At 40.4% G+C, this 18362-nt stretch overlaps 1 protein-coding gene across 1 annotated transcript in view; it reads right to left on the bottom strand.

Moving 5' to 3' along the window:
• Positions 1 to 14243, bottom strand: part of ITGB1 (integrin subunit beta 1) — a 42466-nt gene extending 28223 nt beyond the window's left edge. Inside the window, 3 exon segments of the mRNA XM_032235518.1 lie at positions 3653 to 3738; positions 4375 to 4444; positions 13831 to 14243. Of these exon segments, the coding sequence (XP_032091409.1) occupies positions 3653 to 3738; positions 4375 to 4444; positions 13831 to 14052 (378 nt within the window). The 5' untranslated portion in view covers positions 14053 to 14243.
• Positions 14244 to 18362: the final 4119 nt, after the last annotated feature.

Below are 18362 nucleotides of genomic sequence, written 5' to 3'. Positions count from 1 at the left end.
TTTTGTTCAATTAAAACAATAAAAAAACTTTTCAAAAAAAAAAAATCGGTGCCTCTGCCAGCGAAAATGGAGCTTGGGAGGGGCCCCCGGCCTCCGTTTTCATTGGCAGAGGGCTAGTAAAACAAACTAAAAGCAAAACAAACAAAAGAAGAAATATTTCCCCTTTTGCATTTGAGCATCCAAGAAGGGACAAGGAAGGAGAAAGGGAAAGACAAAGAAAACGATGGGAAGAGAACAAGGAAGGAAAAAGTAAAGAGGGAAAGGAAGAAAAGAGAATGAAGAGGGAAGGAAAAAGAAGTAAATGAAGGAAAGAGGGAGGGAGGGAGGTCCTCCCTTTGCACATGGCTATGAGAAGACAGCAAGGCTCCTCTGGAGGATAAGGGTTTGGGGCTTTCCATGGTCTAGCCTTTCTTCGCTGGTAACAATAACTCCCCCCCCTGCCCCGCCTATCATAGCTGCCCATGGCCACACATACCCCAGCCATGCCCCCTTCCCAGCCCTTCTGACGTCAAACACAACTCTGATGTGGCCCTCAATGAAATAGAGTTTGACACCCATACTTTAAGGTGTGGCAGATTGTATGTGTCAAATAACTGATTAAAATGACTACCATTTTTCTGACAGAAGTACTAATACAGGGCGTGATCATAACCAGTTGAAGTTTAATGGCAATTTAAACCATTCTTCAACCTAGCAAGGTAAATTAACCAAATACAAAGATGCCAATTCCTCAGAATAAGAACAATATATTAACACAGGGGAGATCTGAAAAAATGGGCAGTTCTAAATTAACAGGAAGTAATATTCTGTTCAGTAGAAACAGGGAAGCTGCCAATTCTCCTTTCAAAAGAGAACAATTGATTGTTAGGTAGTAAGAACAAAGGAGTGAGCACATTTTTCTTAAGACTGCTAATAAGAACTCAAAAATAGGATAAAGGGTAGGTCTACCAGATACACAGCAGTAAGAGTTGGACCTAATGCAAGAACATCCTGCTTCTTCTATGTGAACAATCATTAAGAATCATGGTTGAAACTGATATAAGTGAATTCAAATTAATTTAATCTATTCTTTCTTTTTCCCCTGGTTGTGAGAGATCCAAATTTGAAAGATAAAAGTGATTCGGTACACAGATGGAATTCATGTAATGAATTAAACCATATCTTCTTTTCCAGCATTATTCAGTTACCCAAGAAAAGATACAACTGCTTTAAAGATCTCTTGATAGGCTTATGAAGGCTTATCTTTGAAACTGGATTTTTGTCAGCTCTAATTTTATCTCATTATTTTATGAGATATAAAACTGTTTTATTAATTGCTATTCATTCCATATTGCAATTAAGAGACTAGAGTGAGTTTAAATTTAGATGCTACTACATGTCATCACCACATTATTCTAATCAACTCACAGTAAGAGATAATTTATTTCTAAAGTACATGACTAGTCTAACATAACATAGGGAGGTATATGGCCCCACTGAGAAGAATGAAATGCATATGTTAGCCACTGTATCTTTCCACAAACCCAGCAAATATTTTTGATAATTATTTTTTGCTTTTTTTGGAGCGGTGTGGTGACCTAGTAGTAAAGACATTCTCATCCTCTTGGACGGTTGATAGGTCAACCCTAAGTAGTGGTAGATGTTTCTCTCTCAGTGCGCTGTGAACTCCAGGCCTCAGGAAGACTATCCGGCCAGCAAACACCCAGCACCACCTAGTTACCCCAACTCTACCCTGAATTAAGGGATTATAGCAGTGATGGTGAACCTTTTCAACACTGATTGCTGACACTGGAACGTGTGGGCACCGGAAACCCAAAGACCAGCTGGCCAGGGTGCATGCGCACACTGTCCACCTGGTCATTGTGTTTCTGATGGTCTTCACGCGCGCCCAAGTGCCAGAAATCCAAAGACCAGGTGGCTGGTGCACATGCTGGTTTTCGGTTTCCGGTGACTCGGCATTTGCAAAGAACAGCTGGCGCACTGTAAAACCAAAAAAACCATAAGAGCAGCTGGTGACGGCATGTGTGTCTAGAGAGAGAGAGGGCTCTGCATGCCACCTCTGGAATGTGTGTCATAGGTTTACCATCACGGGACTATACGATCGTAAAAAGAAAGATGCTTCTTTTCCTGTGACAACTATGTTTTATATGAAATTGTTAGTATTTAATGTACTTTGTCACATTTCTAGCCCACTGTATGGTCAGATTAGGACAATTCCACAGATGTTTTCTGATTTTCAGCAGAAAATGTATATATATATTCTTATCCAACACCTAGACTTCAAAATGCTGTATTATCTTCAGATAGCTACAGCCAATGATATGTTGGCAATGTATTAATAAGAAGAACTCCAGTTAGAGATAAGTAGGAGAAGGGAGATGAGCAAGTTTTGCTTGTTGGCCCAGAAAAACAAAGGAATACTGTTTTCCTTGCTTCCACTTTCCTGCTGTTCATATGGAACTAAGTTGCTTGAAAAATGCAAGTGATTACCGTATTTTCACCCATATAACCCGCGGGTTATATGCGTTTTTTGCATGCACAGCGCCCCCCTTGCGGGTTATATGCGTGGGCGGGGTATACGGAAAATATTTTACACGATCGGAGGCTTGCACAGGCTTCTTTCTCCGTTTCTTCCCCCACCCCGATCTCAGCTGTTTCCTTCTCCTCCGTTCCTTTCCTCTTCCCCAGCTTGCGCAGGCTTCTTTCTCCGTTTCTTCCCCCACCCCGATCTCAGCTGTTTCCTTCTCCTCCGTTCCTTTCCTCTTCCCCAGCTTGCGCAGGCTTCTTTCTCCGTTTCTTCCCCCCCATCTCAGCTGTTTCCCTTCTCTTTTACTCGTCGCGGGTTATATGCGTGGGCGGGGTATACGGGAAATATTTTACACGATCCGGAAAACCCACGGGTTGTTCGCGTGTGCGGGTTATTTGCGTGGGCGGGTTATATGGGTGAAAATACGGTAATACTATCTCTGGGTCTCAGATCTTATTCAATGGCTTTCTCTTCTTGACATCCTTTTCATAGGTTTGAATTGCAGTCTGTGGGGTACCTGTTCTTCTACTGTGGCTAGCAAGCTGCTGTGAGCAAATCCTTTCCAGTTCCTTCTTTTTATATTATCTCATCAGCTAATAGGATTGCAGTCTTCATTTTTATCAAGCTAATTTTTTATGAATAAGAGGCCTTCCTCCAAGCCATCTGCAGAACAACTCTTAATTATACCTACAGGTAGTCCTCAACTTATGGCCTTCATTCATAGCTATGATGTTGCTGGAAAAAAACTGACATTTGCACTTACCAACATTGGAACGTCTTCATAGTCACATGATTGTGCTTTAGGAACTGGCATACATTTAAAACAGTTGCAGCATCCCTAAGTCACATGATAGCCATCTGTACATTCCCAGCCACTTCTAGCAAGCGAAGTCAATAGAGAAAGCCATAATTGCAGTAAAACGGTTTTAAAATCGGGCTTGACTTAACAATTGTAGAGTTTAGGAATTTCTGGTTCCAATTGTGTTCTTAAATAAAGGACTACCTGTAGCTACCAAATTTACCAAATGAATCATGCAAATTCATAACAATACATAATTTGAATTAATTATACATTTAGAATTTATGTAATGCAAATACTGTTTTGAAATAGTTAAAAATACGTACTATATTTTTACACCATCCACAATTTGGGCCAGCTTGTATACAATCAGCACATGATTTTGCATTAGCATTTATACAAATGCTCCCACCTATAAGAAACATATGATCAAATTTTGTAAAAATACAATCAAAGAGCTAATTGAAGTTGCAATTAGTACATGTCTTTCTCCACATTCAAACTATTCAAACCGTGTAGTATTTTTAGTGCTACTGTAAAAGTTTTTTCTTATATTGAAGGCAGCTTCATTTAGAGAAATCAGATTAGTATTTGTGTGCGTAACTGACTGTGCCATGTATTTAGTTTTATGCACAGTGAAAATCAACATTGAGTAGAATAAATTCAGGTTGAATTTTTACATGTAAAAAAAAAACTGGATAGGAAGTCATAGGGTTGTACTTTCTTGTGTTTTATTAATTATAGAAAGGATTAAATTATAAGAGTTTATCTTACTGGAAGAATATAGAATGCACATAATTTTGCATGAGACCTGGGTGATGCAACAGTTCCAGGTTTTCTTAAATAATTTAAAATCCTCCAGGTGGCTGGAGTATTATTTAGAAGGTACAGTTCAGTCCCTTCCCAGGATAGAAATCAATGCTGATTTCTTTCTCCTGTATCAACACAGCCATAATTCCAGCTGTTAAAAAAGAATGCAGTGCTTTCCAGATAAAATCAGAATGAACGTAATAGGTATGAATTCAGGTTTTGAAATTATTCCACTTACTTTGTTGGGCAAATCCATACAGTATGAAGCAATTTAATATTCCAACCAAGAGAAGAGAAGGGAAATGTATCTGTTGAATACAAAAAATAAAGATTTAAATTAGCTGGTTTAGGTATATGCATAAGGTTTAACAAATGTAGTTCAGGCAACAAATATAATAGACAATTTTGACAACTGCATTACAAAAAACTTGAATTTCTATATTTTAAAGAAAAACTTTAGATTAATGGAGCACTAATTAGCAATGTACCAAATAATCATTTTCCTCAAGATTTTTTCTGAAATATCTATGCATCCAAAATACATAATGCTTGGAAACTGACATGAGCTGCAAAAACTCCTAGAATTCTCGCTTTAAGCAAGACAAAAGCTGAGCCATCCATTGATAATCTATCAGTGACATGGATTAAATCTACATTTCTAATAACTGACAGAATTAATCTGTCTATCACTATGTTAACCCACATATTTTCAGTATCATATTCTATGCATTTGATGAAGTGGACTGTGATTCACAAAAATTCATGCAATTAAAAATTGAAATTGTCACAAGACTGTTACATTTGCTGCAAAAAATTAGCATTCTACATATTCTTCTGCATGGGTATCAATCTGTAGAGTGGTGATGAGATAATAAAGTGTGATACAAACTTGACCATTTTGAATTTGTATTATAATGTTACATGCAAGTATAACATGGCACCATGTTACATGTTTTTTATTTTGATGAAACCTTTCTTTGCTATGAATGCCCATGATCCGGGACATTGAGATCCGGACCCTCACCACCCTTCCGGCTTTCCGCAAAGCCATTAAGACCTGGCTGTTCCGGCAGGCCTGGGGCTTCTGAATCTCTTAGCCCCACTTAAGGATATGACTGTTGTTGTTTTTTACTATGTGTTTGTCTTTTTATTTTCTATTTTGTATCCCCCTTCCCTCTTTGATTGTTAGCCACCCTGAGTCTCTCAGGAATAGGCGGCATACAAACTGAATAAATCAACCAAATCGATAAATCAATCAATCCTGTCAACCAGAAAAATTGGTGTTTAATATACCGTGTTTCTCTGAAACATGACCCACTCCGATAATAAGCCCAACCCTAATTTTTTGGGGGGTGGGCCAGTATTACGCCTACCATGAATAAGCCCAGGGGGGATGGGTGTGGCCAGAATGAGTGGCAGCATGGGAAGAAAACTGTCTGGCTACAGCCTATTGGCCCCTTGGGGCAGCGCAAACACCGCTTTTGCCCTTTTCTTTCTGGGTGCAACGCTTCTACTTGTTGGCCTGCTTCCCCAAAGCTGCCATACTTTGCGGCCAGCTGCTTTGCTTTTTCCCTCTTTTTGGGAGGCTCGCAGGCCGCCTTTTGGTGAATGGAAGGAAAATGGGGAGGGGGATTTTCCTGCCTGTCATCCATTCCTCCAGCTCAGCACAGACTGAGGGAAGGATGGCAGGCCCCCCCATTTTCCTTCTGTTCGCCAAAAAGCCTCCACTCCGTATGCTGAAGGTACGGAATGGAGGCAATGATATATCCACAGCAAGTCTTGCTCACCAAGTCTGTCCTGCTGCACCTCAAAGTGCTTATTTTCAAGTCTAAAACAAAATAAGACTTGGTCTTATTTTCTGAGAAACACGGTAGTTGGGAGATGTTAATATTCTTCAGTTTGTACTTTGTCCTCAACTTAGATCATTCAGCTTAAAAATCCTTAGCTTATGTCCTTTATCAATGCCTTCTCGTTCCCCTATTCCAGGAAACAAATTACTTTAAGCTAGGGGGAAAAAATAATAATGAAAGCATATTTTCTTAAACCATAAGCAAACCATGTGCCAAAAAGGTTTTCCTACTATAACTTCCCCCTGAAAAAATATAACTTTAAAGCTTATATTTGTTAATTACATTTTAGAACGTGTTTTATATACTACTGTATTCCTTAAATATAATAATTCTAGAATGTATTTTAATGTGCTTTTATAAAACTGGATGTATTTTTTGGTGTGCTAAAGAGGTTGCACTAGTTTGAAAGTTACATACAGACTGAAGAGAGAGAAATAGGGCTCACAATATACATTATGGAAGAGGAGGATTCTATAATAAGTAGTTTTTGAAAATCTTCGCCAGTCATAATCACTGACATCAGCCAGACTATACAAAAGCCAAGTCAGCTGGAATACTGCTTGACCTTTTACAAGTCCTTCTTGACCTATGACTGATCCCTTAATGGGCTGTGGTGGTGCAGTGGTTAGAATGCAGTTTTGCAGACAAACTCTGCCCACTGCCAGCAGTTCGATTCTGACCGGCTCAAGATTAGCTTAGGTTTCCACCTTTCCAAGGTTGGTAAAATGAGGCCCCAGATTGCTGGGGGCAATATGCTGACTTTATAAACCACTTACAGAAAGCTGTAAAGGATTATGAAGCAGTATATAACTCTAAGTGTGATAGCTTTTTATAATTGTTCAGTGTTATGACAGGCTTCCTCAAGGCTATTTACAACCAGGATTCAAAACTCTGATGGTCAGGCTTTCCCCACAATTCATGTAATTTCATTTTACATGCTTGACAACTGGGCCTTATTTATGGTTGTTTATAAAGCCCTGCAGTCACACTAAATATATTTTTTTCCTGGAAACCAGCATTTACTTCCTGGTTCTGGCAAGAAGTGCCCATTGTGGATAATTTGTTTAATGATCACCGCATCTGCTTAATGACTGCAAAAATGTTGTAAAATTGGGTATGGTCACATGATGACCTACTTAACAACTGGCATGAGTTATGACCTTAATTTCGGGATCAATAATTATTATGAGTACTACCTATACAGATTGGAACATCTGGTATAACAGAAACATATTCATTAAAAATCAAGATAAAGGTCTTTGGAGTCTTTGTGAAATGAGACAATAGAAATCAACAAAAAACAAGTACAGGGAAATAACATACTGTTTATAAAACAGACAGCAGTTTCTCTCTCTTCCGGAAAAGGAAATTTATCATTTCCTTTAGCATTCTGACTTTTTAAATAGTTCACATATAAAAACTGTGGCAGACAAGAACTGGATATAAAAAAAAATATTAAACACCTGACAACTTTTAATTACTGATCAGCTCTCAACTGCAGAATAGTGTGCTTTCATTTTGAAAACAAAAAGTTACTGTGGCTATTATACTGACACTGTGAATAAAAATAAATTGTGCATAATCTCATAAAGTAACAGCTCAAAAGTGCTTTCCTGCCTGCTTTCAAAAGATTCAAACAAATGTGCTTCAGATCAGTGGGTGAGTTTTGAAAGAGACAAAGGGCAAGGAAAGATATTCCATGCATCATAAAATGTCACTGAATTTGCATATGCAGCTATTATTCAGGCAGTCCTCATCTTATGACAGGTCACTTAGTGAGTGTTCAAACTTATGACTGGTCCCCCATTTTTGATCTGAAGTAATCTGAATGCATTTCAGGTGCTTGGTAATTAACATGCATTTACAACTGTTTGCAGTGCTGTGCAATCAGATAACAGAAAAACAGAGTTGGAAGGGACCTTAGAGTCTTCTAGTCCAAACCCCTGCTTAAGTAGGAGACTCTAAACCATTTCAGATAAATAGCTGTCCAGTTTCTTCTTAAAAGTCTCCAGTGATGTAGCACCTACAGCTTCTGAAGGCAAGCTGCTCCACCGATGAATTATTCTCACTTGACAGGAAATTACTGCTTAGTTTCAGGTTGCTTCTCTCCTTGATTAGCTTCCATCCGTTGCTTTTTGCCCTGTATTCAGGGGCTTTGGAAAATAGGTTGACCCCCCCTCTTCTTTGTGGCAGCCCCCCAAATATTGGAAAACTGCTGTCATGTCACCTCTAGTCCTTCTTTTCACTAGACTAACCATATCCAATTCATGCGACCGTTTCTCATATGTTTTAGCATCCAAGCCCCTAATCACATGACTGGGATTTATGACATTTTTGCAAAAACTTGTATTTATTTCCGAGTTTTCTTAAAAATGCCCCACTATAAACAACAACTTTACTTGACAACCATGGATTCATTTAATGACTATGGTGATTTAATAACTGTCACAAAAAAGGCAGTAAAATCAAATAAATCATATGATGACTAATTTTGCAACCATCCTGGCTTATGACTGTAATGGACAGGCTCAGTTATGATTGTTAAGTTAAAGACTACCTATATACTATTTTCAGGGAAATGGACTAATGTAGGGGTGTCAAACTTGTCACGTTGCTGTCATGTGATGCTTTGCGGCGGTTTCCCCATCTGTGGAACTGGGGGTTGGCGTGGCCTGCATGTGACACATCTGGCCTGGGAAGCATCAATTTGACACCCCTGGACTGATCCGTGTATCCTATAGACTCCTGAATATTTTTGAAGGAAGGTTTGGGCAATATTGAACAGGTGCAAATAAAGCAATGATTGGAAACTAAGTCTGATTGGGAAAGAATGAAGGAATTGATTGAAGAGTATTCGTTAGAAAGCTTTATATACCTGAAAAGATGCCAATAAATGAGATGATCTGTTTTCTGTCACAATGGCCTATCATCCCTGTGCTTTTAGAAGCTGATCTTATATTTTGATTTTGTATATAATAGGAACAATGAACATCGCAAATCAAACACAACCCCCTTTCACCCAAATATTTAAAGGAAAAAATATGCCTATGTCATTATTTATTTAATGTTTACCCTATCTTTCCTCTCTGAGCTCAAGGCAGCATGAGTAGTAGCACTGAGGGAAGTAGGGTTGAGTCACTCAGTGAGTTTCTGTGGCTGAGGATGTGCTTAACTCCCTCCCCACCCATCTTAATCCAGCTTCTTGGCCACTTCGCTGCACTACATTTTATAACTGATTTCTGACTTTCCTATGTACAACACAGAAATTACATATCAGTTTAAAGAAAAGAAAAAAAACCTTAAGAAATTTAACTTTGTAGGAGAATAAAATGAATTATTCATTTTTGAATGAATGAATGGTGTGTGTGTGTGTGTGTGTGTATGTATGTGTGTGTGTATGTATGTATGTGTGTGTGTGTATGTATGTGTGTGTGTGTGTATATATATATATATATATATATATATATATATATATATATATATATATTCCACACACAGATACATATACATACATACATATACATTATATATACACACACACAATACATACAAACCTGTTTTCAATGCACATGAGCACATTTCATTTAATAATAAAACCAAGATACCTCTCCAATGGCATGTAAAGTATTTATGTAAAAATGCATGTTATAAGACTATTACATCCCACAAAAGCAAATGAATTCAATTCATTGTCCAAGTTTGTTACTGGAGATTCTAGGCAACATTTATTTTTGACAGAATTCTTCTACAGGTATAATGGAGCCCTGTCCATTATGGCCATGTTTTCTGATGGTCATTAAACGAACACAGTGGTTGTAAGAGCAAACCAAATGGTACTGTTCGCTATAGATACAGTTCTACTGAAAACAGGAAGAAAATGCAGTTTTCAGCAAAACCATAAAAAAAAAACCCAGTCATGTAACTAACCACAGGATGTTTCAAACAACAGCAAATTGTGGCCATGTTGCAATCATGTGACCATGGGTGGGAACCAACAGAACTTTGTATCTGAATTGTAAGTTCCCTTTTCAGATAGGTTGCAACTTTGAATGGTTGCTAAGCAACCAGTCATAAATTGAGGATTGTTACATAGCTGATGATTCTAATGAATATTAACAAAGAACAGAAAACTGCTTTTTCCTGTGTCAGACTTTTGATCCATCTAGTTTACGATGGTCTTCTAACTGATCTTAAGTTATTCATCTACAGCAGGGGTGGTGAACGATGGTCCTTTTATGACTTGTAGGCTTCAACTCCCAGATTTCCTGAGGCAGTCATGCTGCTAGACTAATTTTAAAAGCTGACGGCAGAAGACACATTCAGCCTGGATTTTTTCCAGTCTCATTTGTAGATGTTACAAATCTGAGATTGGAACTCCAGAATGCAAAATACATCTATTTATCATTGAAACAAGTTCCCTCCTTTAAAACAACGGGATACTATTGTCAATGGACCAACTTCTGATTTGACAGTGAGCACTTAGATCATTTGGAAATTAAATATGTTCAAAGAAGAATTTACTGTTTAAACTTTAATGAACCAGCCATAAGCAGAAGTCAAATTTTAATCCTTTTATATTCTCATAAATGGAAGAAGAAATCAGTTACAGGTTCAGGTGTCAAGGGAACTGTATTTGTTCATACCTTTTTGCTTTTAATTTATTCTGTAGGGTAAAAATGGGGAATGGGAGTGCATTAGTCCAGACTTTTTAATATTAATTACAAGCAAGAAACTATTGTCTATAGAGCTGACTACTCATTTTTTTAGGATACGTAACTCTGCTTACTCATTTCCTTAAGCTATTTTTTTTTATTTTGCAACACCCTAGTGAGTAATCTGCTTTATCATTATTTGATTTTTATAGTGTAGTTTGGTGCCCAAGGCAGAAAATCTTTCTGGTAAACTACAGTTCTTCCATTTAGATTCCAAGTTTAATTAGATTCCAAGTTTAATTGTGGTCCAGAAAAGTGAAGGGTTATCCAAAATTAGAGCGCATCATTCTCTTTTATACATTTCATGTGATTTGTATCAGCTGCAATATTTTAAAAAAGACTAAGACTAAGTTGTCCCTTTGTGTGAGTGGAATACATTTCTAGAATAATGATTAACAGGCAAATGGAAAGCTAAGACACATGCCAATCTTACTGTTCGATATACGGTAAGCCTTTGGTAGATTTATTGTATTTAACTATCTAGAACATCTGGATAAATTAATTTTGAAAACTGGTGGAAGCAGGAAAGTCATTGGCAAAACAAATCTCTGTTTCAATAACCCTGTCTTGCCTTACATTATACAAGAGTTGTCTTATATATGCTTAGCATGGAAAAGATGTATAACATTTAAGCCTTCTACACTATCGAGAAAAATTAAAGGCAGTGATAGCTAAGTTATCACTTAATAGTTCTATCATGTACTTGCCTAATAGGAAAATGAATTTTCCCCATTAACTATCAGTTCCAAATCATTTATTTAGCATACAGCAAATCAGATCTAAATTGAAGAGTCTTACATTCAAAAATAAATCCAATTGTGACGAGGGGGGGATGAATAAAACAATTCTTGCAGATGGGTATCAGACCACAAATATTCCATTAGAGTTTGCTTTGGTTAGGATTATTAGGATTCATGTTTCCCTCCCCCGCATGCAAGAATCCCCCATTTTGCTTCTGATTCAGACTTCCAGGATGGAGGAAGTAAAAGCCTGAGATATTTGTAAGTGGATCTTTTCCTGAAAGGGCAAATATGACTTTTGCCTTCAGTCAAAAGATCAGTTCCCAACACATCCTTGTAAGGACTTTAGGATCGGAGAAATTTATAACCCCTCTTTCAATATTTCAATTATTGAAGTATAGCAACAGAAGCGTTAAAAAAATTATCTGATCCTATAAGATAAAGGCCCAAATTAACCAGCTTCAGGTCGTCACAGGACATGAACCAAGTAAAACAATTTATTCGATATATCTGAAAGTGACAATAGTTTAAAATCACAATGCTACCCAGTCTGCCTTGATTTTTAGGTAAATTCAGATGCTACTAAAATTCACAATATAGCATGCAATATTTCAAGTACTGTCCATCAAACAAGATGGTTAAAAAAAGTGAAACAAAAATGGAGGGAGGAAATAACTAGTGGAATTGGCATTTTGATGAAATGCAGGTGGTATTCACATTAGGTTCTGTTTGATCCTGTGATTCTTAATGTGACAGAGGGAAGAAATCAGTAAATATGTGGGAGTAAACATTAACATTATATAATTAATTTAAATTAATTCTGAAACTAAATTTAAATCAAAATTACTCTTTTTTTATTATCCCATTTTTTCTTCTGTTAGTATGATCTACTTCTTGGATCTTAGTCCCCAAAATATTATATACTCCGATTTTACTAAGATATTTTTAAGCCATGCTGAAGTAAATAAGACTGTTTTTTACAAACATAATCAAGGAATTATTATAATTCACTGTCTTTGGGTCAAATAGAGTTTTTAATAAATTGAAAACCAATGTACAGTAGAAGGAATTGGATAGTTCTTGCAACAACACAGCCAGATATAATTTGAATTGATGCCCAAGATAAAACCAATTTGCCAAATTAGGGAAGCAAGTGTGCCTTCCACTGCAATGTTATTAGAACAATAGCAATCAATGCCAAAGTGACATTTCTAATAATACTTCAAAAGAAACAGCAATGCAGTAACTAAGGGTGGTTTGGATAGAAAAAAATATTGCGTAGTTATGAGTCAATGCCTACTTAAAAAGGTGGGTAAAGGGTTTAATGCTCAACAATCTTCTGAACACTTTAATCAAGGTAATTTAATGTGTCTAAAAACATGAAATCACACAGAAAAAGTATTAAAATGGAAATGCAATGTTAAGCATTCCCCAGAGAAAAAGAGGAAGTCCTATAAAAAGATGTTAATATTCAAATATAAACATACTACAGCAAGCTCCAAGTACTGTAATTGTATCAGATACACGAGGGGGCAAACGGAAAAAAAATGCTACCAAAAATATTGTGGGAATGAAATGCAGTATCTTCAGGAAACAGAATGTACAAAGATATCCTATGAGTTCAACTGCAGGTAAATATAGCTGAAAGAAAACGACACTGGTTATAACTTCTCGATCTATTTCGAAATTACTTTTTTTATATAAATACCAGGGCAGCTTTAGGATTAAGAAGTTGCAAACGTCGAGCTTTTTCCATGCATGTTTTACTCAGTTGCATTTATAAACTTATTCCCAGGCAGGCAAGGCAGCAGGCCGAGTGTTAAACTCAGAGATCAAATTCCATAAACGGACTTTGCAAAAACACGGATGGGAAACTCGCAGAAGCATCGTGTGAATCCTTGCATGGAAACCACTCGCGTTCCCATCCGCCACTAAGGCAGCACAGATCGTTGTGGGTTTGCTTGGACCTTTTTAGCCCTTTTCAGTCCTGCTTGGAACACCAAGATCCGAACCCAATTCGCGGGGGGCGGGTGAGAATATCCACGCCTCCCCTTCCCGCGCCAGAACAAAAGACTTCGGGAAGGACTTTCATTACTTCCCGGGATTCGCCCCAAGACCTTAAGATCTTCCCCCTTCCTTCCCTTAGCAGCCCCACCGCCCCGATCCACACTCAAAGAGCCATGCTGAATCGGTGGGGTGGCATGGGGGGGGCTCTGAAATGGGACCCCCCGGGCGATCCTTCGGAAAAGGGGAGCAAGACGGGAGGTGTCCGTCTCTCCTACCCCTTAGCCCATCCACGTGAATAAAGGTGGAGACACAAACTAGGACTGCTTTGCTGCAGCTTTGCGCACCCCGCTCCCCCAAAAGACACCCTCCTCATTGCAGCCCTTACCGGTGCCATGGCCGGGGTTCGCCTCTGGCCTGGAGGACAAGCTGGCTGGAGGCGCGGGAAAGCTCCTTCTTGGCCCTTCCCAGCCGGGCCTGGTCTTCTCTCCGGGGCGGCGTCCGGCAGGTCCCTCGCGCCTCCGCTCCTTCCCCCCGTGTGGCAGACCCAGGAAAGGAGACGGCCAGACCCGCCAACGCCGCTGCTCCCTCTTCGCCTCCGGAAGCGCATTCCTGGCTGCTGCCGTCAAGCGGGGCGGAGCGTGCGAGGCGCTGAACTGGGCCCTCGGGCACGTCGGAGCGCAGTTGGGGATTTTTTTTCCCCCTTGCCCGGCCCGAAGCGGGCGCGGCCGCCGTTTCCCTCAAGACCCGCCCGAGGGAAGCGAGGCGCTCTGCCGCCTCATACCTCGTGCAGGCTCCGACGTGCAGCTTTGTGGACTTCCCTGTCCGGAAGTGAATCTTGGGGGTTTGGGACGGAGGTTACTGCTAGCAAGCGGAGGGGAGCGTCGTCTGAAGTCTGGGATTACTTGAACTCGAAGAGGGCTTCCTGATTTGGACCCGAGCTCATTAAAAAAAAAAAAAATCTTTCTTTTTGCTCTTCTCATTTTCAGCCAGAGAATTTGTCTGCAAAGAGGGTCGCCGTGATTGTCTGAGACTGTGCTACGATAAACTGTGATTTGCTAAACCAGGATCGAGTATCTTGCTTGAGGGTACACGAGGCTCTGAGCCATCGTAGATGGCTGGAAGTACATGGTGTGCTAAAGCACAAGCCAACTGCATTGTGACTTGGTGTTTTGCATGAACCAGACACAGATAGGTGTTACTAATAAGGGAAAATATTAATAGCTCAGAATTGAAATAAGGGTTGATACATGTTCCCCATTAGGGAGTTTTAGAAGTTCTCACAGCCAAGTTAAAGCACTTACCCAATTGGCCTAAGATCAATACCTGAGAAGATACAGGGAAAAATAATCAAAAAACAGATCTGTGAACACCTAGAAACAAAGTTATAACTAGCAGCCCCCATGGGTTTGTTAAAAACAGATCATGCCAAACCGATCTTTCTTTGACAAAATAAATAAGTTAGCAGAGCAGTGAAATGTTGTGGACATAATATATTTAGACTTCAACAAGGCATTTGACAAAGTAGACCAAAACCTACTTCTCGGTAAGCTAAAAAAATGTTAGTAGACAGCATCACCACCGGATGGATTTGTAACTGACTGACAAACTCTACTCAATGAGTAGTCCTCAAGGGTACTACTTTTACATGGAGGGAAGTAAGCAATGGGGTACCACAAAGTTCTGCCTTAGGCCCAGTACTTTTCAATATCTTCACAAATCATTTAGATGAGGGAATAGAAGGGAAAATCATCAAATTTGTAGATGACATTAAACTGGCAAGAACAGCCAATATTCTAGAAGACAAGCTCAGGATCAATAAAGATGACTTGAATGGTCCCTATCCAGCAAAATGAAATGAAAAGCAAGGTTTTACACCAGGCCAGGAAAAATCAAAGGTACAATTTCCAATTTTTAATAAAATTTGTATGCCGCCCACTCTCTAGGAACTCTGGACGGCTTACAGACAGATAAAAACATTTAAAAATTTAAAAATAAGGTACATTATTAAAATTGCACATCATTCAGTGTAGGTGGGGCTGGACATTGATCCACAGCCCCAGGCCTGCCAGAACAGCCAGGTCTTGGTGGCTTTACGGAAGGCCGGGAGAGTGGTAAGGGTCCAGATCTCTATGGGTAGGTCATTCCACAGGGCTGGCGCAGCTACAGAGAAGGCTCTCCCCCGGGGAGTCGCCAGCCGGCATTGTCCAGTCGACGACACCCGGAGGAGGCCCAACCTGTGAGATCTAGTTGGTCGTTGGGAGGTAGGAGGCGGTCTCTCAGGTAGCCAGGTCCTAAACCATGTAGGGCTTTAAAAGTAACGACTAGCACCTTGAAGCGCATTTGGAGACCAATAAGGAGCCAGTGCAGCTCGCGGAGGATGGGTGTAACATGGGTGTATCTAGGTACACCCAATATCGCTCGCGCAGCTGCATTCTGGACCAACTGCAGTCTTCGAACACTCTTCAGGGGCAGCCCCATGTAGAGCATGTTACAGTAATCCAGTTTTGAGGTGACGAGGGCGTGAGTGACTATTCGAAGTGCCTCCCGGTCCAGATAGGGCCGCAACTGGTGCACCAGGCGAACCTGGGCAAAAGCCCCCCTGGTCACAGCTGACATGGTGTTCTAAAGTCAGCTGCGGGTTCAGGAGGACACCCAAATTGCAGGCCCTCTCTGAGGGGTGTATAATTTCACCCCCCAGGCTAAGAGGTGGAATGTCTGGACTGTCCTTGGGAGGCAGCATCAATAGCCACTCGGTCTTGTCTGGGTTGAGTGCAAGTTTGTTCACTCCCATCCAGACCCTGACAGCCTCCAGGCACTGGCACATCACTTCCACTGCTTCGCTGAGTTGGCACGGGGCGGACCGATACAATTGAGTATCGTCCGCATATTGATGATATTTGATCCCGTGCCGGCGTATGATCTCACCCAGTGGCTTCATGTAGATATTAAATAGGAGGGGGGACAGGACCGAACCCTGCGGCACCCCATATTTGAGGGGCCTAGGGGTCGATCTCTGTCCTCCAACCAACACCGACTGCAACCTGTCCGAGAGGTAGGAGGAGAACCACCGTAGAACGGTGCCTCCCACTCTCACCTCCCGTAACCGCCGCAGAAGGATACCATGGTCGATGGTATTGAAGGCCGCTGAGAGGTCAAGAAGCACTAGGATAGAGGAATGTCCTCTATCCCTGGCCAGCCAGAGATCATCGATCAGCGCTACCAAAACAGTTTCAGTGCCGTAACCAGGCCTGAACCCCGACTGAAAGGCATCCAGATAATCTGCTTCATCCAAGGTCCGTCGGAGTTGAAAGGCCACCACTTTCTCAACAACCTTCCCTACAAACGGGAGGTTGGAGACTGGACGGTAGTTGTTTAAGATGGCTGGATCCAGGGAAGGATCGAGACCAGCCAGGAAGGACACAGGTCCAGTAAACAAGTGGAGGCACTCACCGCTCCCATGGCCTTGGCCACTTCCTCAGGGGCGACAAGTTGAAACTCACTCCATAAAATCGGATCAAGACACTCCCCCGGCATCTCGGCTGGTGCTGTCCAAGTGGAGTTGAGGTCCGTCCGAATCCGACTGATTTTATCTGACAGAAACTGAACAAACTCCTCAGCTCTACCCTGTAAGGGCTCGCCCGCATCCCTCTCTTTCAAGAGGGAGCGTGCTATCCTAAACAGAGTGGCTGGGCGAGATTCTGCGGATGCAACAAGTATAGATTAGGTGAAGCCTGGCTCAAAAATTTAACTGAGAGGAACCTTGAGTCCTAGTGGATGATCACTTAAACATGAGTCAGTAGTGTGCTGCAGCAGCCAAAAAACATAACACAATCCTTAGACATAGAATCAAAATTAACATGGTATTAGTACCACTTTATAAAACCTTAGTAAGGCCACACCTGGAATACTGCATCTAGTTTTGATCACATTACCAAAAAAAATGTTGAGACTTTTGAAAAAGTACAAAGAAGAGCAACTAAGATGATTAAAAACCTGGAGACTAAAACATGAAAAATGATTGCAGGATTTTGGTTTGGCTGGTCTAGAGAAAAGAAAGACTACAGGGGACATGATAGCAGTGTTCTAGTATTTGAGAGGCTGCTACAAAAAGGAGGGGGATCAATTTATTTTCCAAAGCACCAGAAGGCAAGACAAGAAACAATGGCTGAAAACTAATGAAGGAGAAAAACAACATGGAATTAAGGAAAATCTTACTAAGAGTGAGGACAATTAACCAGTGGAACAGCTTACCTTCAGAAGTTGTGAGTGCTTCATTACAGGAGGTCTGTAAAGATTCTCACTAAAGATTTATCACAGATAAATCTGAAATAAACCTCCAAATGCTTCAACATCCTCTAAAAGGATGCAAATGACCAGCTGTCTGCAAGGAATATACCATATTTTTTGAAATATAAGATGCACCGGAGTATAAGATGCACCAAGATTTTGAAGAGGCAAATTTAAAAAAAAAACCGTTTTTGCACTATGTAGACCTCCCAAAAACAACCCATTTTCTTCAAAAAAAGGACATGAATAGCCTTTAGGAGGCTTGTAGAGTGTTCCTAGGGAATAGGGTGGGGGCCAAAAATGGCCCATTTTTCACAAAAATCAGCGCATTTTTGTCAAAAAAGGGTATGCATTGGGTTTAGGAGGCTTATAGAGTGCTCTTGAGGGCTGGAGGGGGGGAAATTGAGCAAAACAAGGTATGTTTTTCACTCATTTCTGCCCTTCCCTGCCACCAGGAGCACTCTGAAAGCTCTTAAAGGCTATGCATGGCCATTTTGGTGAAGGGGCGGGGTTTCGGGAGGCAAAAAATGCTATATTCAGTGTATAAGACGCACCCAGAGTTTCAGCCTCTTTTTTGAGGGAAAAAGGTGCATCATACTCCAAAAAATACGGTAAATCCTTCCATGCCCC

Source organism: Thamnophis elegans, chromosome Z (assembly GCF_009769535.1).
Source record: "Thamnophis elegans isolate rThaEle1 chromosome Z, rThaEle1.pri, whole genome shotgun sequence".
Classification (NCBI taxonomy): domain Eukaryota; kingdom Metazoa; phylum Chordata; class Lepidosauria; order Squamata; family Colubridae; genus Thamnophis; species Thamnophis elegans.
Note: the sequence above shows the minus strand (reverse complement) of the source record. Positions and strands in the feature narration are given on the sequence as shown.